General features: G+C 41.7%; 1 protein-coding gene across 1 annotated transcript in view; it reads right to left on the reverse strand.

Moving 5' to 3' along the window:
• SLC10A7 (solute carrier family 10 member 7) overlaps positions 1-24,803 on the reverse strand; it is a 345,341-nt gene that overhangs the window by 233,674 nt on the left and 86,864 nt on the right. Inside the window, exon 4 of the mRNA XM_082258940.1 lies at positions 19,078-19,153. Within this exon, the coding sequence (XP_082115066.1) occupies positions 19,078-19,153 (76 nt within the window). The remainder of the gene's footprint in view (positions 1-19,077; positions 19,154-24,803) is intronic.

Here is a 24,803-nt window from a genome sequence, read left to right on the forward strand (position 1 = left end):
AACATGATTGACTCATGGTTGCAGCGCGACCCCACTGACATCAATAAAATTTGCCATGGCTGCAATGTGCACAGCTCCCTTCCGGATGCATGTAATGTTTTAGGTGGGTGCTATACCCATGGCTCAACCACGTTTTTTACTGTCCCCTGACCAGCCATGTGAAACAGGCCATTCGCTACAGTGACAGGGCTCTATAAAGGCAAGAACAGGTAGTGACAGAGCAACCGTATAAGAAATCGCTAAACTTTAGCAGTTCTGTCACTGGTGAAGAATCACTAATGACATGGGCCTAAAGCTGCAGCTGCTGAGGAGCTACTAATCTCAGCATGACCTGCTAGCTGTCATTGTGCTAAAACTCAAAGCGTTATCCCTGACTCAGTCTACTGCAAGTGACATGCTGAAGTACGGTAGGCCAAAAAAAAGGCTGGAAGGTTTCCACAGAACTATCTGCAGCTGTGCAAATATATAAAAAAAAATTAAGGATAAAACAGAATGGGTCATGTGACTTACTGACGGTCTTGTGAAATACTTTGTTAAAGAAACAAAGTTCATTCATCATTTAAAAATGGTTTCTTGGATTCAAACTGTCGACATCTCTATTTACAAACAAGCTCCTAAGACGCTGACAAGAAGAAATCCTTCCACTGGTTCACTGACATCTCTTTGTAGACCTGTTCATTTTTTTTCCTTTTTTAGCCCTTTTGCCCTTTCAATCACGAGGCATATTACTATACTGTCAGGAAAAAGCAGAACTGCACAACAGGGAGCCCAGCTGGGATAGGAAGAGGGCAGGAGGCTTATGCATTAACATAATAATCCAGCTGCGCTCCCATAGGCCCTTAGGGCAGACAGCATATTAGGTAGGCCTCCTGTGCAGACCCTAGCGGAAACTGCCTGTCAACCTGTGGCAGTTATAGACTGCTCAACAGCACAAGCTTCATCCTGAGCCAAACGCACAATTACTTTGCTGATAAAGATGGGAATCCATCTTTTTCTGCCTGTTTGGTCTACACCACATATATCTGACCTATTATTTCTTTACAAATGGTTTTCTGTATGATAGAAGGCAATATCATTTAAAAGGTAATATACAGTTATTTTGTGAAAATTTGTCTTTATTTATTACAGTCAAGACAAATAAAATGTTTCAAATATTTTTAGTAGGGTAAATATGCAATATTGCATTAAGTTGATCTTTTGTATTCCCCTACTAATCTTGCAGATGGAGATTTTAGGCTCTGTTTCACATCATTTTCACTATAGATTTTGTCCTCAAATCTGTTTACAGAGCTCATTAGCTCAAGCTGAAATTACTCACCCTAATCTCATTTCTTCTGAACACAGGAATTGGAGGCTTCAATGAGAGAGTGAGGGTGTCCGCTGTATTTGAAAGGAAAAGTCTAGCCCTTTGAATTCTTTGGGTGTATACAGTATGTTTGACCTATAATCTGTACAATTTAATTAAAATAACAAACTGAAATTGTTTACTGGGGGAAAAAAAAAAAACTAAAATAACATGGCTGCATAAGGCTAGGTTCACAACTGTGCAGGTGGTGCCGCTGCGGGACCCACACAAATTCTCTCTCCTGAGAGAGGTAATCCCTAGAATCTCTGGTAATCCTGATACCCAGATATTTAAAATCATCAACCCACAGTAGGGGGGAAGGAGCTGCAAGGGTCTTTGCGTCTGGATCCAGGGGAAACAGAACGGATTTGCTCCAATTGATCCGTATCCCGGAAAACCCGCCGAAAGACTCAAAAATATTGAGCTATTTAATGTGCCCTAGACTCGCTGCTAAAGCCCAGGACTGGAACCTTTGGGTACACTGCAAGGATCTCTCCCCCCCACCCCACCCCTGACTTTGCAACTCATAAGATGCGATGGACTGGGGATGAACACCCCCCAATGTTCCTTTAAAGTTAGCACATGTTCCCCCACGTAGGCCATACCTGTAAGGGTATGGATCCCTATTGGGACCATAGGTTGAGGCTCAGGGACCTCTCCCTCGGGAGTGGTGCCCGGCGCCTAGCCTATATACATTTGGAATTTTGGTTTGGTTATTACCACTCAGTTAGGTTTCTTTTATTGCTCATGTTAATTTTCCATGTTTATTCTTTTTTCTCCCCTTTTTTTCCTCTCCCTCCTCTTCCAGGCAGTACCTCTTGCTTTGTTGCTCACACCAAGCTCGCTGGCATCCTTAGTGGCCCGCCCGCCCTCCGGATTTCTAATGGCATCTCTTAAGGAAATTTCTTATAATGTTATTTGGGGTCTTTGTTCTCCATGCAAACGTAGCAAGCCATGGTGTGAACTGAAAAAGTATTTTTCTGCAGGAGACCCATTTCACACCTCAATCAGTACCTAAGCTAATCACACACTTAAACAGCCAGTGGTTTTTAAGCAGATTCCCGGTATCCAAGTCTAGGGGCACAGCTATTGCGATACATAAATCTTGCACATTTCACCCCCCCCCCCCCGGAAACCGGGTGGACCCTCAGAGTCGCAATGTTTTCTTGAAAGGGACTATTGCTTGGAAAATGTTCATGTTTGCCATGATCTACGCCACAAATACCAACCAACTCACCTTCATTGATGCGGCCTTGGAGCGATTGGCTGAATTTACAGGAAGGTTCCCTGATCCTTGGGGGAGACTTTGTTAGTCCAGACCCTTCCCTTGACACATCTCATAAGCGACCTTCCCACTTGTACGCCTTTCTCAAACCCTTTGCAAATCCCTTCAGAATCACCTTTTGATAGATAGCTGGAGAAAGCTACACCCCTCCGATAGGGACTTTAGCTAATATTCTAAAGTCCACAACGTATATACCCGTATTGATCTTCTCTGTGTAGCTCATCCTGTCCTTGAGCTTTGGCAGGCATCATCCATAGTGAACATTACTATCTCTGATCATGCTCCGTCCGGTAATGGTTAGTTTTGCCTTACCACCTGGCACCCATAAGTCTTGGTCGTGAAGATTGAATGAAAATCTGCTGGATGACGCTGTGGTGGTCTCAGGAGTCACAGAGGTCTTGACCCATTATTTCCGATAAAACAGTATGGAGGGCATTAGCAAAGGGATTGTTCTGGAAGGCCATAATAAAGCAGTGGTGAGGGGGGGGGGGGGGGAGCCGATCTCCCTTGGCACCAAGCTCAAAAAAGCGCCAAAGGGTACTCTTTGCACTTAAGCAGGCTGAACTTTGGCATAAACATAGTGGAGACCCCGAGGCATTGACGAGGTTGACGGAACTAAAAGAGCTATTCTCATGCTTGCTGGTTCGACAAGCCCCTAAGCAGTTAAGATATTTGTCTCATAAGTATTATGAGCATGGCAATAAATGTGGTCGTATGCTTGCAAGAGCTCTCCGAAAGAAACGTGCCCAAACATACTGTATGCACATAAGCTTCACTTTTCTTCTGGAGAGCTCTTTGTCCAGTCCTTTAAAATTGCCTCGGGGTTCCACAATTATTACACTAAAGTATACAATTTAGTTTCAAACTTAGCCCCAGATGCTAAGGCAGCCAAGCTAACCGCTATACACGAATATTTAGCCTCTGCTGGCCTTCGTCCACTAACGGATGAACAACGCTCCACTTTGGAGTCCCCAATCACTTCTAATGAAATTGTGAAGTCCCTGCCTAGTGGGAAAAGTCCAGGCCCTGATGGGTTCCCCAAGGCATACTACAAGTTATTTTTTTCAATTCTGTCAAACTCCATGTGCAATTATTTTAATTCTATAGCAGGGGGTAGTGCAATTCCCCCAGAGGCTCTTTTAGCTCACATTTCAGTGCTCCTGAAGGAAGGTAAGGATTTGACTGTACCCCAAAGCTACCGTCCCATATCCCTTCTTAATGTGGATATAAAAATTCTGGCGAAAATTTTAGCGAACTGATTGAAACACCTTATGGCCCATATTATCCATCCGGACCAAAACAGGTTGTATTACAGGTCGTTAAGCTAGAGATAATTCCATTAAAGTGATATAACTCATTCATTGGGCCCACAACTGTCAGGATCCTTTGCCCTACATAATTTTGTCAACAGATGCAGAAAAAGCATTTGATCGAGTTGATTGGTCCTACCTACAAGCTGTGTTGAAGAACCTGGAGTTGGGACCAAATATGCACAAATGGATTATGGCCTTATATTCAACCCCAAGCTCTTAGGTCAAGGTTTTACTGACTTTTCTCCTCCAGGTCCTCGATCAGGAAGGGGAAAAGGCAGGGGTGCCCCCTTTCTCGCTTTGGTACTCAAACCTTTATTGTGCAAAGTGCGAGCGAATATGATTATTAAGGGATTGAAGGCCGGTAATATTGAACACAATCTGTCAGCGTATGCCGATGATGTGCTATTCCACCTTACGGACCCCTTGATTTCACTGCCCAACCTGATGCGAGAATGCAAGCATTTTTGAACACTTTCCAATTTCAAAATCAATTTCCCAGAATCTGAAATCCTTCCATTCAGTTGCCCCCTTCTTTGGCAAGCAACCTCCAGGCTGCTTTTTTACCTGGGTCAAACCCTCTTTAAAATATCTGGGCATTCAGCTCACGGATCGTTTCGATACCCTGTACGCTGCCAATTATCCCCCAATACTTACTGCAATTAGAAGGGATTTATCGCAAAGGAACAAAACTGCTTTCACCTGGCTGGGGTGTGCAAATATTATAAAAATTAATATTCTTCTAAGAGTACTCTTCTGCCTGCAGATGATACCTGTGCCCCTGCCCAGAGGTTTCTTCACCCAACTGATAAAAAGGTGGTGGTGCTGCGCTATCAAATATACTCAAATATATAGATGGACATGTAAAAATGCCAGTAAAGGTGTATGAGCTAATACGAATGCATAGCAGTAAATAACCATGTGCAATAAGCAATAAAATGCTGAAGATAAAAAAGTGTCAATGGGTACACAAATAATAAAGGTGTATGTGCTGAAATATGGAATGATCTCAACAATTTGAGGATAAAAATACACATAAAGTGACTAAATTAATAACGATCTTCAAACTGAGTCCATATAAAAGCGTGGAAAAAGTGAAAGCGATTTCCAATTTACATCCAAATGGTGCTGAAATCCCTTCACCCAAGGTTGAAAAAAGATTGGTGTCTAAAAGGATCCAAAAACGAATGTGACAACTCCAAGTGCACTAGCCTCTCACCTTAGGGCTGTAAGGTTACAGCCTAATTAGGTATCTTTCCCTTTAAATCTTCACGATGCTTCCCGATGCAATCCCTTTGTAAACCCAGCAGATGGAAAAATGTGATGGAGGTGGGCGGGTGTCCCGCCTGAAATACTCTAACTGGCTCTCCAAATTTATCCTCTGTAAGGTGATGATATGGAGAAGGAAATAAAGCTTCCAATAGTGTAAAAATGTTTGGCAACTTATTGAGATACAAGGGTAGCTACAGTTGTATTCAAAATTATTCAATTTCAGAACAATCCCAATGCTGTAAAGGGTTTTAGGGAATTTAGTGTACATTTGTAATTGTATTCAGAATGAAATCCTACAAGGACTTCTTAAAGAACCATATGCAACTAAAATGACATCAATTGGTTTTGTAATACAGTAGTAAATGTTTATTTTGTGAATTCTTCATTGACACAATTATTCAACCCCTTAAAGACTACCACTCTGAAGAACAGAGGTTCATTGAAGTGTTTTCTAATTAGGTATTGAAAACACCTGTGGATGTCAGGGAGCAGCAATAAAGCCTAATAAGCACCAATTAGGCAGCTTTAAAATGACTGTGATACTCAGCTCCTTCTAGACATTTACTGGTGTAGTTACAAACATGGTGAAGTCAAGACAATGGTCCAGGAAGACAAAAAAAAGAGGTGATTACTCTTCACAGGAAGGACAATGGCTATAAGAAGATTGCAAAGATGTTAAACATACCAATAGACACCATAGGAAGCATCATTCGCAAATTCAAGGCAAAGGGCACTGTTGAAACGCTACCTGGTCATGGCAGAAAGAAGATGCTGACTTCGACTGCTGTGCGCTACCTGAAGCGTAGTGTGGAGAAAAGTCCCTGTGTGACTGCTGAGGAACTGAGAAAAGATTTGTCAGATGTGGGTACTGAAGTTTCTGCTCAGACAATACGGCGCACACTGCGTAATGAAGGCCTCCATGCCAGAACTCCCAGGCGCACCCCCTTGCTGTCTCCAAAGAATAAGAAGAGTCGACTGCAGTATGCCAAAAGTCATGTGGACAAACCACAGAGGTTTTGGGATAGTGTTCTGTGGACTGATGAAACAAAATTAGAACTGTTTGGGCCCATGGATCAACGCTATGTTTGGAGGAGGAAGAACAAGGCCTACGAAGAAAAGAACACATTGCCTACTGTGAAGCATGGCGGGGGGTCAATCATGCTTTGGGGCTGTTTTGCTTCTGCAGGTACAGGGAAGCTTCAGCGTGTGCAAGGTACCATGAATTCTCTTCAGTACCAGGAGATATTGGATGACAATGTGATGCAGTCCGTCACAAACCTGAGGCTTGGGAGACGTTGGACCTTTCAACAGGACAATGATCCCAAGCATACCTCCAAGTCCACTAGAGCATGGTTGCAGATTAAAGGCTGGAATATTTTGGAGTGGCCATCAAAGCCACCAGACTTAAATCCGATTGAGAACCTCTGGTGGGACTTAAAGAAAGCAGTTGCAGTGCACAAGCCTAAGAATGTGACTGAACTGGAGGCTTTTGCCCTTGATGAATGGGCGAAGATACCCGTAGATCGCTGCAAGACACTTGTTTCAAGCTATGCTTCACGTTTAAAAGCTGTTATAACTGTAAAAGGATGTTGTACTAAGTACTAAGATTGAATGTCACTTGGGGGTTGAATAAAACTGATAATGATGTGAGCACAGAAAAGACATTTGTGGTTATTTCATTATAAATGTTAATTCATATTTGTCTGACCTACACGTGCCTCTTTGATTTAATTGTAAGCAGGATGACTGAATGATCAAAATCAATGTCAAACTGGCCAAAACCATCAATTTCAGTGGGGGTTGAATAATTTTGAATAGAACTGTAAAAACACTCACATTTCAAAACACGACAGCAGATCATCCACAAGCCGTGAGCTCGTAACCTGCAAACATTTCTGATATGCCTATCGCTCTGTCCCGACGCGTAGCGTCCCACCCACGTGACTATTTGTTCTTTAAAGATCCCGGGGGACAAGAGAGCGGAGTCTCTGGTCCGATACCTTTTTACCGTGGCCAGTTCAATTTGAGGCCGGTGTTTGCCATAACCTTGGTCTCCAAGACATTAACGGAATGGGCAAAGCTTCTGTGCCAGGATTTGGAAGAGGGGTTAGCATCCTCCTGAGCTGACGGAGCTGGCGGACCAGTTGGTACAGGGGTTACAGTATATCTGTGATGCCTCTCTGGATGCAGCCCCTTTACCCTGCAGAGTGCCTGTGACAGCTGTGACTCTTTGCTCTTGGTGACTCATGGAAGCAGGGTACTCTTACCTCCCGCAAGACCTTTAATGATCTCTTCCATAGAAGCTTCATACAGGCAATCTCCTACAAAGGGGAGATTGGTCAGCACCCTTTTAGAAGCCTGGTCCGCAGACCAGCATTTTAGCCAAATCATACGGCGAAGAGTCATAGCTGTCACAGACACTCTGCAGACTAAAGGGGCCGTATCTAGAGAAGCAGGGAAGGAAGGGCACATGGGGGGGCCTACCAACCCGGAGAGCGGCCCGCGTCCACCATGAGAATTCACCAGAGGCGAGAGGAGACCCTACTCACCACACCTCGGAACCGTTTGGGCACCATCCTGGAATAGGGGTGCTCCGGGCCAGAGGTACGCTGCAACACAGGTCATGACCAGGGCTATGCGTCCTTGCGAGACGTTTAACTCGCTGGCCAGCCCCTATCCAGTATAGCAGGAAGTGGGAGTATACCCCCTAGGACTGCCCTATGTACGTAGTCGGTTTTTTTCCACCTAGTGTCCTACTCCAATGGCGAACAGCATAACCCAAGGGTCAAAGACGATATGGAGCTGTGTCCGTCAATGAACGAAAGACAAATAGGATTTTTTACTTTGCTGTAAAATAATTTTCTGCGACTTGGGAACTGCAAAGTCGCATGACAAGTCGTACCCCATGATTTCCAATGAGTACCATGCATATCTGTGGAACTTCAAGTCGCAATAACTTCAAAGTAGTCCCTGCACTACTTTGGTCCAATTTTGATGCAACTTGAGGTCCATAGACTTCAAGATTACACAGGCATTGCAAGTCCAGTCAAAGTTGCGTCAAAATCGCTGCCAGGTGGCACAAGTGGGAAAGAGGCCTAAAGGGCAAGAAATCCTTAGTCATAATCATGGGTTATAGGAAGCTCACCAGAGATCACAAAGCAGCTTGAAAAACCTTACGCCTGAACCGGGTATCAGAGAAGGGCTGAACTTTTACCTGGTAAAACGTAACAAATGTGGGAACAGAAGACTATATGGCAGCCTTACAAATCTAAGAAACAAGATGCCAAATGCTAAAAAGCCCAAAAAAACAGTAATGGATCTGGTAAGAGTGCCTTAACAGTGAAAGGTGAAGCCTAATTCTTTTAGACCAGGGGCGTCCCACCTGCGGCCTAAGACGGCTATGAAAACGGCCTAACACAAGACACACTCATCGCTCCCTGTTTCCAGGGTCAAAAAAGGGGGGGGGGGGTTGTAAAAATGCATTTACACATGCAGCCAATACCAAAACTTTCAGTGTCTCTGTACTAGACTTTTAGAATTTTTTTATTCCCAAAGAAAAATATCCCACTCTTCACAATCATGCCTTATTCAAATCATCAGTTTTTGGCAGCACCCATATTTGTGAACAACTAATTTCCAGGATGAAGCACAGGAAGGGCAAAATTAGAACCAAAATATCGGATGGCCATTTTGAGAATCATTTGAGATTTGCTACTACATCCATCAAACCAGATATTGATGTGTTCGTTTATCAAAAAAAAAACGTTTCAAATATTGCACTAGTTTTTATGTTGCCCTCTTTTAAAAAAATAATAAATAATAAATAAATAATAAAGTAATAAAAATTACAAAAAAATTAAGTTTTATTACTCAGATAGGTACATTATCTATATCAGTGATCTGTAACTTGTCATCTGCCCAAATTTTTCTGCCACTCATCCTTATTGTTGATGTATTTTATGTGTGGCCCAAGACAATTCCTCTTCTTCCAATGTGGCCCAGGAAGGACAAAAGGTTGGACATCCCTGCTTTAGACCATAGATTTGTCAAATCCACCTAGCAATTAAAAGGACAAAAAGGGAATTTGATTTTTTTAAAGTAGGCTGTACCCGAGAGCTAGCCCTTCACAGCACATACTACAGGCAGACAGTGGAGAGAAATTTCCTTGGGGATGTTTCAGGGCAGGACACAGGGAGGGATGAACAATGTCTTGGTTAAGGCTACGTTCACATGTTGGCGTAGCAGATCGCGGGCAGAATCACCGCGATTCTGCCCGCGATCCAGAAATCATTGCAAATCGCGGGACGTCTGTGCGTTGCCGTTGATTTGACGCCTCAAAGAAGCTCTTGTACCTTTTTTGGGTGTCATGCGACCCGCGATTTTGTTTGCGCGATGTTACTGCGATTCGGCAGGCAGAAATTACGGCAACATCGCACAGCGTTTGGGGGTGCAATTGCAAATCAACGGCAACGCACAGGTGTCCCGCGATTTGCAACATGTGAACGTAGCCTTAGGTGGAAATCCCCTTGGCAAGAAAGGAGGCCCCCATATTTACCCCAATTTTTTGTATAATGTGAAAGATGATGTTGCCCAACGTGTCACACTTTAAAATTGTATCTGCCCGGGTAATGGCGGCAAACTATAGTGCTTAAAACTCTCCATAGGCGTCACTTTAAACTTCTTTACAGGTTACCAGTTGAGAGTTACACAGGATGTCTGATGCTAGAAATATTGCTCTCGCTCTAACGTTGTGTAGTGCAATCACCGTTAACATATGCGTGCAGGAGTAACATATGCATTAGCATTTGCTGATAAGCACGGGGGACAGGGTGGCTTTACTTTTTTTTTTTATCATCATCTATTTTATACAAAACTTGATTTTTTCACACTTTTTTTTTTTGGATTAACTTTATTGCTATCACAAAGGATGAACAACATTGGCTGCCTTCCTGGCTGCCAACGGTAAACAAAGGGGTCGGAAGTGAGGACACACTCGTCGCTCCCGGTTTCCAGGGTCAAAAAAGGGAGAGAGGAACTACGTCAGTTCCACTCTCTCTCTGTTCTGTGCAGCCATTGCCAGCGGCTGCAGAGCTCCCAGGCTCCACAATGGGATGGTAAAATACAAGAAATGCAGCAGTGAAATCCCCTTCTGCCAACCGCAGGAGTGGTCAAGTGGCTAAAAACGCAATCGCCAGCTGAAAAATTCCACGCTGGGAGGATGCCTGTAGGTGCAGGTATCATTCCAGGTATAACTACTTCAACCTATGTGGCCACCATTTTCCAGCACTGCCTTAACCCTCTTGGGCGTGAAGTTCACCAAAGCTTCACAGGTTGCCACTGGAGTCGTCTTCTACTCCTCCATGACGTCATCACGGAGCTGGTGGATGTTAAGAGACCACAGATGCTCAACAGAGTTTAGGTCTGGAGACATGCTTGGCCAGTGCATCACCTTTACCCTCAGCGTCTTTAGCAAGGCAGTGGTTGTCTTGGAGGTGTGTTTGGGGTCATTATGTTGGACTACTGCCCTGCATCCCAGTCTCCGAAGGGAGGGGATCATGCTCTGCTTCAGTATGTCACAGTACATGTTGGCATTCATGGTTTCATCAATGAACTGTAGCTCCCCAGTGCTGGCAGCACTCATGCAGCCCCAGACCATGACACTCCCACAAGCCATGCTTGACTGTAGGCAAGACATACTTGTCTTTGTACTTCTAAACCTGTTTGCCGCCACACACACTTGACACCATCTGAACCAAATACGTTTATCTTGGCCTCATCAGACCAAAGGACATGGTTCCAGTAATCCATGTAAATAACGAATTGGTAACCCAAAAGAAACTGCGCAAATGGCGATATTCGATAATAAATTATTAGTCAAATGTTGATTATATGTGAGGAATTGCTTCCATAGTGCAAGCTGCAATAAAAACGTGTATACGCATAAATAGTGAAAAAAGGGTGAATATATTGCGCTTAAACACTTAAAACACAACCAAAAAAGTGCTTGTGTGCATAAACATATAAATAAATAAATATATATATACTAGTGAATAAATATATATGAATAAATAGATAAATAAATATATATGTTGTGAAAAAGTCCTTAGTGAAATATATCAACAGTCCTTAAAGTGCCCAGTGCAATACGGATCTCTCAGCAATGACTGAAAATCACTTTAGCTTCAAGTGAGGGACCTCCACCATAGGGACTTTCTCCACCCAGTGCTCAGGGTAAATACTTCTTACCGAAGCATGTGGACCCCTTAATTACAGGGGGTCTAAAACAGCATATAAGGTCCACAAATGCCTCCAAGCTATCCTTCAGGTCCCTTAATATGGCTCAGCTCGCACAAGGAACTCCAAGTATTTCCAGGGTGGTATGGGGAAAAAGATAAGGAAACTCCGATAGTGTAGTATGTTCTAATATTGGGGTTTATTAATAGAAATGCACTTACTCAAACATCATATACAGAATGCCTTCATGGGGTAAATGCAGCATGGGTTCGGTGTACGGGACGCTCCTCTGTTCCTGCGTATCACCAACCCGGAACTCCACGGTCTCACGTTCCCGACGCACGTTTCGTCAGACGCGCTGACGTCATCAGGGGATCATCCACTGGGTGGAGAAAGTCCCTATGGTGGAGGTCCCTCACTTGAAGCTAAAGTGATTTTCAGTCATTGCTGAGAGATCCGTATTGCACTGGGCACTTTAAGGACTGTTGATATATTTCACTAAGGACTTTTTCACAACATATATATTTATCTATTTATTCATATATATTTATTCACTAGTATATATATATTTATTTATTTATATGTTTATGCACACAAGCACTTTTTTGGTTGTGTTTTAAGTGTTTAAGCGCAATATATTCACCCTTTTTTCCAGTAATCCATGTCCTTAGTCTGCTTGTCTTCAGCAAACTGTTTGTGGGCTTTCCTGTGCATCATCTTTAGAAGAGGCTTCCTTCTGGGATGACAGCCATGCAGACCAATATGATGCAGTGTGCGGCGTATGGTCTTAGCACTGACAGGCTGACCCCCCCCACCTCTTCAGCCTCTGCAGCAATGCTGGCAGCACTCATACATCTATTTCCCAAAGACAGCCTCTGGATATGACACTAAGGCATGAGCACTCAACTACTTTGGTCGACCATAGCGAGGCCTGTTCTGAGTGGAACCTGTCCTGTTAAACCACTGTATGGTCTTGGCCACTGTGCTGCAGCTCAGTTCCAGGGTCTTGGCAATCTTCCTATAGCCTAGGCCATCTTTATGTAGAGCAACAATTTTTTTTTTCAGATCCTCAGCGTTCTTTGCCATGAGGTGCCATGTTGAACTTCCAGTGGAGGGAGGGAAAACTTCCAGGGAGGGAAAATGGCTAATTGGGCCCAATTTGGACATTTTGACTTAGGGGTGCACTCACTTTTGTTGCCAGCGGTTTAGACATTAATGGCTGTGTGTTGAGTTATTTTGAGGGGACAACAAATTTACACTGTTACACAAGCTGTACACTTACTACTTTACATTGTAGCAAAGTGTCATTTCTTCAGTGTTGTCACGTGAAAAGATAATAAAATATTTACAAAAATATGAGGGGTGTACTCACTTTTGTGCGATACTGTAGGTAGTTACACAAGCTGTAGGGACAAGCCTTTAAAACCCTTCCCACCCCAAGCTAGCTTCAATATTCTAAAATCATTTATTAGATAAATCCTAAGTGTCCTTCATCTGGTTTTAATTTTCATTGAAATATTTTTTTTTAAGTTTCTGGGATGTATACTGATCAAAGGGGGTGTTATGTTCCCTTTATGGACCCAGCAACTGTAAACACATATGTTTGTCTAATCTTTATATATATATATATTGTAGTTAGTTTTCTACACACAAATATTTTGTAGATTTATGTGATGATTGATTATGTATGTATATTTTAACATATCGAGGAATGTTTGTGATAATGTCATATGTAATCGACAAATGCTTTTTTAAACAAAGATTTTAATATTTGTATATTAAAATTTTGAATCATTTTATTATTTATTCATTGGTTTGTTTCTAATGGCACCTAAAAACCCTAATTTCTGAATTTTTTTTATCAATATTTTTCTAGTTTGTGGATGTTCTCACTCCTTTGTGAACTTAATCTCCTCTTTTTTTGCTGGGGTTTCATCCCTTAAGATCCTTCTGTCATGCTGTAGCTGCTCAATAGCACTTTGGCTTTCCTGTGCAGCTTTCCTTTTATTGACTTTGCAGGTGAGCCTTTGAGGACTGTACCTTTTAAGGCCTCATTCACACCTTGGTGAAGAGATGTCTGTTTTTCTGCATGTGTTCTGCAAGGGCTCAAAGAAAACGATGGTTCGCTATGTGCCCTGTTCACACCACGTGTCGATTTTTCTGTGCAGGATATCTGCAACCTGTATGCAGTTCTCTGCATGGAAAAAACTGACATTAAATCAACATTAGTGTGGGCCACATAACTGACGTGCATGAGAACTGATGTCAACATGCATAAAAACTCATTGAAACGAGCATTAAAACTGATGTAAACTCATGTCACTGCAAGGGAAATCTGCTCGGTTTTCCCATTAAGTTTCCATGCACGTATGATGTGAATGAGCCCTTAATCCTGCTCTGTTACTGAAAAGCTCTGCCACAGTAAGTGAAGCTTAGCCCTTTAAAGTTGGTCCCCAGTATGCTGACTCTGATCGTTGTGGGTTTTGAGCAGCATGAGCTCTAAAAGTTTTAAATGTGATGTCGCAGCAATAGAATCGGGGGTTCCTTTGACCTTGCTTTTTCCTGGATGCCATCACTGTATCCCACACAGACAGCACAGCGATTCTTGCACACCACCAGAAGCTTACAGTGGATAACATGAAAGGCTTTACCTCTTCTCTCAGCACTCTTGATGGTTATGTGTACTGCACAAGGCAGATTGCAAAAGAGAATAGAGAAAGGGGTCAGGAGGCCTTGTCAGCTCAGACTCAATTCAGCCTTTGTGGACATCAGGGATTCTTTGGTTAAGGCATTTGTGCAGCGTGTTGTGCATATTGCTCCCCTTGTATGATTCACGTTGCACAGTGGAAACTACACCTTGTTCTCTCAGCCCTTCACAGGGCATCCTTCTAACCTATTAGGAATGTTACCTTGTCGGTTTACTGTAACCACTACGAGGCGGGTCTCTGGGCTAGCAGCCTTATTGTGTAATGAGCCTTTCTCTATAACTTCCTGCTCGTAGGCAAAAATGTGAGGGGTGTACTGACTTTTGTGAGATACTGTATATAACCCATTGTTATAAAGAAGGATTCTGTGTCCTGTGCAGCAGTGGTCCTCAACTCCGGTCCTCAGGGCCTACTAACAGGCCAGATTTTAAGTATTACCTTGGGGGGATGCAGACTAGAGTACTGCAATCACTGAGCAGCAAATTATATCACCTGGGATGTATTTCAGTTATCTTGCAAACCTGGACTGTTAGTGGGCCCTGTAGGCCAGGGTTGAGGACCACTGCTGTACAGTATGATCAAGAAATAGAGCTCTATATTACTAATTTTCTTCTGAAAATGCTAGTTGCTTGGCTTGTATACAGATCAGGGAAGTCAAATAACAGTCAGAAGCCTTTATATTCATACTCAGGCCAGGTCAGAGACTTAAAATAACAAAAGGGTCAACAACCAGGTAACTAGCATTTCCAGAAGGAATTGCAGCATCCACACTTCTCCCTTGACAGGTTTTCTTTAAGCCAAAAAAAATAGTTATGTGCACTATAAGACAACCAGTTGCATCCTTCTCATGAAGACTAAAACACAGTGGTGGCAAAATACAAAATATTGCATAAGACGACCAACTGGATTTTGACTGGGCCACAATTTGTATCATTGAGCATTTCTTTTGCAATTAACTTTTAAGACTAATACAGAATTTGAAACCAATAAAAATGCTTGTGCAACTCGGATATTCCTTATGGTCCCAAAAATTAAACTTAAGTGGCAACCAATCCAAAAACAAGTTAGTTTGGTAAAGCCGTGGTCAAGCTGCCACAAATAAAGTAGCTATGACTCGGTTGATGGACAATGGTTATAAAAGGTTGCAGGAGTTAATGGAAGCCCACGTGGACAATTAAAAGGCTCAGATCTAAATAACATGGCTTATGTATACATTTACTAAATCCAGTTTTAAATAAAGTGTGCTAATTGATTGTGCGGTCATTGGCAAATGATGTGTTCACTACAGACTCTGGAGATTTGATAGCTTAAAAGGCAAAAGCATTAGACACAGATTTGTCAAATTAGTTTTAATAATGCTAAGATATTATTTAAGAAAAACAACTGCCCTGATTGATTATTATGCAGACACCAATAATAGGTGCAATGGATTATTTTTCCTGAGTGATAATAAAAGATGTGACACAAATTACGTGCCCATAAGTTATTCTCAGGTACCTTTGATCTACAGCCCTGAACGAATTCACTTGCCTTCCGTAGCGGTCCTTTGGGACTCTCTCAGAATCAGACATCTGGCTACTTTGCTGTTTTAGGCTAATCCAGCCTCAAAGGATTATGGATGGGAAAAATGGCATGAAGACAAGAGGGCCCTAACAAAGGAGGGTATATCAGCTGCACACTCTGGAATGAGCTGTTATCCTATGAGTAGTAGATGAAAACATAGCAATGGCATGAAAACGGGCTAAACAACTTTCAAATAATCTGTGCCTTGTAGGTGTGTAACAGTTTATTGTTCTGGTATGCATAGTTTATGAAAAGCATAAATAACCATCATCAAGCAGATTTTGTAGAGATTCAAATATATTACTTAGGCAGTTAATACTTACAAACTTGGCTTGGCAGGGAAATGCAGACTTTTTTTTCTTTGGGGGGGGGGGGGTACAATGGACAAAAATCAAGACATCTGTCAAGTTTATTTTTTTTTTTCTAAAAAGGGACATTTTCCTTACAGCCTTCCCAAAAAACAGGTTTCACCAAAACACCAAAAAAATCTTTTCAAAAGAGATGCAGACAGCTATGAAAGCCTTTTTATTTAAAAAAAAAATGTGGAACAGGAAAAATGTATAAAATTGAGGCAGGTCTTCACTAGGGTATGTGTTTTGCTGGGAAGACGTATCTTTACTTTACAGGCTCAATAAAGGTGATCTCAGGAAAGGACAAACAGCCATAAAATCTCAAGATCTTCTAATCCTTACTCACTACAACCAAAACTTGAACGTACATTATAACCAATATATAAACCAGCGGGCGCCAACCAAGAAACATTTGGCAGTCCCCAGGGATTCCACCGCAAATTAGCATTGTGGCAGATGTATACCACCAAATGTTGTTTCCAGTGTTGTTCTCAATGCCGGCTGACAGTCAATACTATCAGCGTGCAGGATGGAGGCACCAGGAGTAATGCAGAGAGCAGGAGATGAAGAAGGAGGGACTTCCAATGGCAGCGATGATCACAGATGTGGGAGAGAGCATGGAGCACGAGCACATGGCTGGATAAGGAGGTGAGATCCAATGACAAGTCTATGTAGGGCAGCAGTGTAATGCAGAATGCAAAGGGGGGGGGGTGGGACGATGACACAGCCAGAGAATATTGTGAGCATAAGGCAGCAGTGTGATCAAGGGGTACAGGGGCAGAGAGCTGGAGCATTGTGTGTATAAGGCATGAATAATTCAGGTTAGTGGTCTGCGGGATTCGAAGTTGTGAGTTTAGTGGTCCGTGAGGTCCGAAAGGTTGGCGACCACTTGAATAACTATTCCAAAAAATAAATAAAAAGGAAAACATATGCTTAGGAAACTAACGTTATTTATTAGTCTCTGACTGAGGACTTGTTGAAAGCAAGATTATGTTTTTAATGAAAAATGCAGCGTTGCAGAGGGCACAGGGAAGATCCTGGCAGCATGCTGTAGCTGATGGCGGCCATTTTCCCTTAGTCTGGCTGGTCCCCGGTTGGCGGCCATGTTTGTGTAGCCCGATGTCACAGGGGCCATTTTAAATCAATCCACTTAGAGTACTCCAAAACTTGGGAGGACACCATCATCCTAACTGGTTTAAGCGTTTCGAGGATAGTACCCTCTTCCTTCGAGCCAAACCATCAGGACCTTCTTTAACTCCGTAATATACGTACAACATGAATGGCATGAGAGCCCTTGGCTCCTCCTATCGTTAGAATAAGCCACATCTCCCAGGGTCATGTGACTGATTGTTGCCAAAAGGTATCACTCAGCGTGAGGGTCATATATCACGTACAATTCCATAATAATTCAAAGGTATTTAAATTTATGAAATGTGCATATTGGTTGTTACGGGCAAATGATAAAGCTCTTTAGTTGGTCACCATTACACTCAGTCAAAAAAAAAAACAAAAAAACAGGCGCCGACTGTCAGAAAACGATTTAACGATTTACTGTTTAACGTGGATGGACAGATCTAAATGAAAGTGGTTGTAAACTCCCATAGATTAATTGTACCTATAGGTAAGCCTATAATGAGGCTTACCTATAGGTGCTGTGAATATCTCCTAAATGCGCATAGTTTAGGAGATATTTGCTCTATATGCAGCCAATGACGTCATCAGCGCATGCGTTCTGAAGGAAGTGCCACCTGTGCCATTCCTTCAGAGCCCTGTGCTGTGACCGACGGCTCCCGTGTGCATATGCGGGAGTGACGTCACACGAATCTGGCCAGTCACACAGCCGGAGTCCGCGGACCCGGAAGGAAGATGGGTGAAGATAGATGCGGCCTCCAGTGGGAACACCAAACCCATTTCACAGAATGTGCTAGATTCTCTTTAAAAGAAATCTATGCATGTATGGCCATCTTTTGTAATGCACCAATACCCAGGTTAAACTCATCTCATTGGTGAGGTGAAATAAATGATATGCTATCGAGCAAAAATCACAACAGTGGCGGCCTAACAGAGTTTGCCAAGGGTTGCAGTGCATCACTGAATAATATAAATAAATCACTAATATTGGATAACTGGCACATGCCTATATAGATTTATCCAAACATAATAAGGTGAAAGAACCACCTTTCTCCTGCGCTCAGAAAACGAGGCTCCCCGACTGCTCTTTCCACAGGACTTTGCAAAAGGCGTCTCGGATGGCTATGGTCTTGCTGCCCTAAAGGACTGGGGAAGTCCAACAGTACTGCAAACAAAAAACACAAAAAAGCGCGCACCGACCTAGTGCATTATCCTCTGAGGAAGAGCCGTATGCCTCGAAACTAGTCAGCCGTCATTCTAAAAGGACAATGGACATTCGTATGGACTACTTCTGACACTCAAGTTTCTGAGTCCGATATGATTGATTTCATCTGCGTTTGTGAGCAGCCATTTTTATGTTACAACAATAAAGCCATTATTGAGGATAATGAGCTAGGTCGGTGCGCCCTTTTTTGTGTTTTTTGTTTGCTATATAGATTTATATACTATAATTGAACAGCCATAGAAAGGTTATAGATTTCCAAATATTTGGACCCATACATGACCTCTCCTCCTCGCCAAATCATAGATGAACAGGTCCAAATGAGGAAACAAACACTCTGCCCCCATACTGCAGCAGGATCTGAACATTTGCTCTACATAAGTTGTAATATGGCAAACCCTTTCAGCATGTCAGGCCCTGAATGTCTGGCCTTGTATGTATTAGCTAACCTTCCAAAGTATGGACTGGTTGTTTTTAGCATTTTCAACAATTTATGATTTACACAGAAAGCTTTTTGTATAAGAAGAAGTCACACAATAGTCTTAACGGTTTGCAGAAATGCTAGTAAACAAAACAAAGCAGCATGGATCCGCTTTCAGATGGGATATGAGAAGTTAAACGTCTTTCTAAAGGAAATACATATGGAGAGAGAGCACTCACCTCATTACCACCGACAGCTTTGGTCAAAATCACTGCTGAGGAAACTGGAGGAGGCATACAGCTTACCGTCTGCAAACTGAAATAAAATAGAATTAATTAGCCAATATTAAATAATATTACTTTTGCCTGGCTTATAATTTAAAAAAAAAAAAAAAAGTGTTAAGTAATGTGAAATAGTATGCAAACTCTGGTATGTTTTTTTTTTTTTAATACAATACACTGGCAGACATAAATGAAAAAGTAATTTTAATTTGCTACATATAATTTATACTAATTCATTAATTTATATTGTACCAATCTAAGAAAGACGTGACAATGAGGTCATCACGTGAAGGCTTGCCGGATTATACCATGGTTGAGCGGTTCAAGTTTCTGTAAAAAGCCTGTCGTTTCTGAATCGGTGTAATGTGCAATATTTTATCGAATAAATTAAATTTTTTAAAAGAGTTGCGCTATGCGACCTCTCCCATTTTATATTTGATGTATACGTGTGTCGGAGCTTGATTAAGAAGTGTTGGATGAGGCTTTTATTATATGCTGGGGACTTCGCTGCTAATCCCGGTCATTGAGGTCACTGAGCTGTGAGATCCGAGGGTGAGAGAGTCAGCTCTTCCAAGCTATACTAGCACAAGTCATCTCTATAACTTGAGATCATTGCGGTCTGAAAAAAGGCTCCATTATCTTACCAGCACCTTGAGCACTGGAGCAGTTTTTATATCGGAGAACTTTGTTTAAGATTTTTGATTAATGAACAGTTCTTAGAGTCATTTGTTATACATCAATTTTATTTTCATACTTCTGATATGTTACTAATAAAATATTTTATTGTTTTATTTAGCTTTATTTGTACAATTTTGATGAGTCTTATACTATGCAATAAGTTTTTTTATTTATTTATTTGGGTTTTTTTTTTACATGCACGTATTCACTTTATGAATTTATTGTTATTTAAAGGATACAGTGCACTTCTATTTTGTTGGCTTTTAATTTATGTTGCACTGGCACTTTGCAAGCAACATTTAACTACCGACATCAGTCCACAGAAAGGAGCAAATAACCTAATATTCTACCAAAATCCATACATACGCACATACAATCTAGGCCCAATTTAGCATATTAGTATTAATTTATCATGTATTTTTAAACTAGCTCCATATTTAGGAAATCTAAAGATTAAAATAAACCACCACCAGACTGAATTCACCTACTCATCAGAATACCGCAGTCTACTAAACACTCCTTATTAAATGATTGGAGAAAAGCCACACATACTGAACAGAAGATATTATTCTGGTCTGAAATAAAACCCCTTAAGTAAGGCTCGATGGCAGCAGTTTTTTGCAACACCTCCTTTGGGTCCAGTTTGACCTTGGAAGTCACCTGCTCCTTATTTCTATACATTTCAATCAGTCATCCAGAGATAAAGCTCTTTAGTTACCCATGGTTTAGGTAAAAGACAATGAAAACAAGAAGACGGGTCTAATATCTACCAGTGCTTGGATCTATAAAAACACCAAAGATGCTGTATCCAAAATGCAATATAAGCACATACCTGTATATTAATCAATTCTATACAGCACATTTGGCTGCGTATACAAATCTATGTGCATACAACTAAAAAAAAAAAATATTATACAATAAAGTGCAAAACTAAAAGGTGTCCATTTATCAAAATTGCACAAAAAGTGCAGATATCTCCAACAGATTCAGGCTCTATGCCCTTGACACAGCGTCCAGATCATTGATCCCATAAAAGTGCTTTCGTGTTCACTTCTTGAATACATGCAGACCAATAATGCAGTGCTTCAGTGCTCCTTCACCACCAACACATAAAAAACTCACCACCCACTACAGATAAGTCAAAAACTTACCTGATGGTGTTTAAACCCTTGATGCCGCACAGGGGTTAAAACACCATCATCTTTCCCCCTAGACCAACTCCTTTTCCCCCCTCTTGCTGTCATAATCAGATAGACTCCTGCAACATAAGGAAGAAAAAGAGGAAGACCGCCATAGTGTGAAAAAAAAAACCCTTAATCTTGCTAAAAAATCACTACCAAAATGTCAGGGAGACTAAACACTGCATCAGAGCAGGCCAGGAAATGACGACAAGAAGGGGTAGGAGAAGAAAAGCAGCGCCACCTCAGTGTAGATTAAAAGGTTATTTATTACATAAAAACAACGTAGTAACTCACACAGAGGAAATCGTTGATCAGCAAATGGTAATAGTTCTTCTGCAACACTGTAGGGATCTTAGGGAAGTACACTGTGGCAGCCGTGGTCCTAGCTGTGCCGGTGGAGTCCGACACTTCCTGTGGTTCTGGCAGCATTCAGTATCCAGGCTTACATCCAATAGTGGCAGGGGGGTGCTCGCGTTCGGAGCATGCGTGCTCCTTCCTCAGGCGATCAGGAAATGACGACATCCCGCACAGTACAACCAGAAGGGACGCATCATACACCCAGGGAGGAAAAAAAAAAAAAGGGACCGCTCATGGTCACAGCTTATGGAGCAGGTACCCTAGTATTCTTGATGTCAGCAAATAAGTGAATGTACCTTAGTGCAAAGCGTAGCACTATTTAATGTTAAAAGGCAACGTGGAAGTGTTTTTTATGGCAAAAGTTTTTTTAAGGTTTCACACTATGGGGGTCTTCCTCTATTTCTTCATTATGTTGCATGAGTCTATATGATTATATCAGCAGCAAGAAGAACACGGGTCACCTTTTTCAGAAAGAGTCCCTTTTCAAGCGGACTCGGTGGATACTATATTGTTGATATAAAGTAAATGAGCATAAATCTTATATGATAATGTGTTTCACAGCATTGCATGAGAATGCTGATGTAGACTGAGTACATGTGTTTTTTGTCTTCTGTTTCTGTACGCTGATTGGGGCTCTGTATGACAGTATAAACCGAAAATAAAGCATAGAAATAAACCAGCAACTAAACAGCTGTACAGTAAATGTTCAGTTTGTGGGTTCATCTACATCCTAGGGCAATATTAGTGTTCATGGTAAGCTGAAATAATTATAAAGGATTTCTAGGACCAAAAACGTCCCCTAAAATGGGAAGATAAACACTGCTCATAATTATATATCTTTTTAGTAATATACAGAACTCCTACAAATGTAGCTATCCAGATAACATATAAGATTTGGCCCTTTTTACATCACTGTTGCCCTAATTTTGCACTCACACTACTGCCAAGTTGTCCCTTCTTAAAGCGGTAGTATACTCATTTTAGGTACTTTTCACAATCTAAATCATATCTGTCCGTATGACATCTCTAACCTTTTCTTTTGCCTGTCACTTCTGCCGATCTCTTGATATTTAGATTGTTCTAGTCAATGACGTCACCCGCGCATGCTCTGTTTACCCTGATTTTCCAGCAAGCAAATGATGCCGTCGGAATAATGCAGGGTCTAAGCCGGGGCTGCGTCATTTCCTGTGCTGGACATCAGCCCCGTGCTCACGCGAGACTCCGACCATCCCCATGCAGAAAATTCTCCACTACCCCATGTGACTTGCTACTTCACAGGGGAGTGCTAGTGGAGAGAGAAGACGACACGAGAAGGCACTGCAGAGCGAGTTAATGAACCCAAAACGAGGCTTGGTTTCGGCGGCTAGTGCGCATGCGCGGGATTTCCGAAACACTACACATAATGTGGGCGGAAATACTGCAAAGCTCAGGAGACGGAAACCACTGCAAGGATGTCGGCGCTGAACAGAAGAAAATACAGACCCGAACGGAACAAATTACTAATGTAAGGAACATTTGTAATATATTATTTACATGCTATTTGAGTTCAAATGACATGTTACTGGCTTAGATTTGATTTGGAGATATCGAAGTGCTGAGTATACTACCGCTTTAAGGTGCTGCCTGGTCAATCTTAGGTTTCTCTGCAAACCTGTTGGGCTTCCCAAATGCATCAGAATGTGCTCAGTTTCTACCACCTTCTCTTGCTTTCTATCTCTGCTATGTACTACTATCCACTAGCACTGTATATAGCTCTCTGCCAAAATGGGTTCTAGCTCTAAAATTTGTTTCCAATTACAAACTATCCTCCTGCCATGCCCATGAGATTTTCAGCCTTCAGAAACAGTGTTTCTGTTGGTTTGTTGCTTTTCTTCATTTAAAGTGCGTTTGGAATGCACGTCAAGTGCAGGTCGGAAGAATCATGTTGACTTCCCTTTGACTGAGCAGTACACATGACAATTCAGAGACTGCATTTGACCTGCTTTGCGTTGCTCTGCATTTCTTTGGATGCACAGTATCCTATTGAGGTGCGTTTGAACTTCAAACAGCGTGTTTTCCATTCAAACAAAGCTGTATGTGTTTGAATAGTGAACCCGGCATTTGACGGGAACACCTGTTAATATGAGCGTTCTGGTCCATTTAGCCCTGGTTATCAGCAGTAAAGTGGAAAGTTTGTATGAGACTGTTCATGGGGCCTTCCTGAAAAGGTTTTAGATTGTATGAAGCCCCTGTGCAGCAGTAAGAGTTGAACAGGTTGTTATGTCCATCACTGTGGAAAAGCCAATGTAGGTAGTAAGAATATTAAGAGCAAAAAGCTATTTTTTTCTTGTTGATCTCACTGATCAATTTTGTAAACTTCCCATGACCACAACACAAAAGGAGCCTGAGTGTCACAGTAATTGCTAATTATGCTGACCACAATCCCTATTTTTTCTTGTGCCTAAAGAGTATTGAATATATAGCTCCCTTAGGGAGAAATTGAACAGCGTTCATAATCATTTGCGCTAAAGGAGACTACAGTACATTGCAAGCCTTGGTTATAACAGAGAAAGTTGAAAAATGATCTATTGTAGAGTCATGTGCTGGTAGGCGTAGATGCAGAATCCAAAATTTAATTTTGATGATGTATTACACGAGTGATGCAATAAAGATTTTGTGCAGATTCAGTTTGGAGTAAATCAGATTTTTGTTTTTCAGGCGCGTGCTTCAACCTTTCAGACTTGCGCTCTCTTTTGTTGTCGATCTTAGAATTATGTAGAAATGGTGCAGCCTTACTCTCAATTAGCCTCAAAAACAGTGCGGAAGCATTTGCACATACTTGTACGTATGCACATAATAATTAGTTAGATCACCAGAGATATGCAGAGCTGGATACAAAACAGAATATATAGAATTCTGGATTATTACGCGTTATTCCTTTATCTTGTTGGGTTGTGATAAGTAGAGCAGGAATGGGAATTATACATTCACTGTCAGTTATTTTGGAAGCAAGATCATGCACATATGCATAAACACACAGAACTATAAGCTACACATTACCTACTAGCACTACATTATGTATGTTACAAGATGTTATTCACACAGTACTAGATGTATTGGCTCCCAAGATATTTTTCACACTGTACCCAGGTCTATCTAGCTGCTGTGGTCATGAAAAGAGGTATTTCTCTGCTGGGTCTTTCACTTTTTACACTTTACTGCAGCAAGAGAAATTTGACAACTCATACGATAGCAGGGGACAGAATATTGACTTGGTTTTACTTTACACTACCAGAGAGGTATAAACCATGTGGTTGAGTTGGCCCACCTATTATAGATTTATATGCAGTATCTGACTAATTTTACGGGTCATAAAGACTATGGTTTGTTTCTCTTGTAAGCAAGACATCTAAATTAGTAAGTTTACTGGTAGGCTCAATGTCCACTTAAAGATGAATTCTAAGTTTGTAGGGACTGGCCCTTTATTAT

The sequence above is a fragment of the Pelophylax lessonae genome, assembly GCF_965119305.1.
Source record: "Pelophylax lessonae genome assembly, chromosome: 1".
In the NCBI taxonomy this organism is placed as follows: Eukaryota; Metazoa; Chordata; class Amphibia; order Anura; family Ranidae; genus Pelophylax; species Pelophylax lessonae.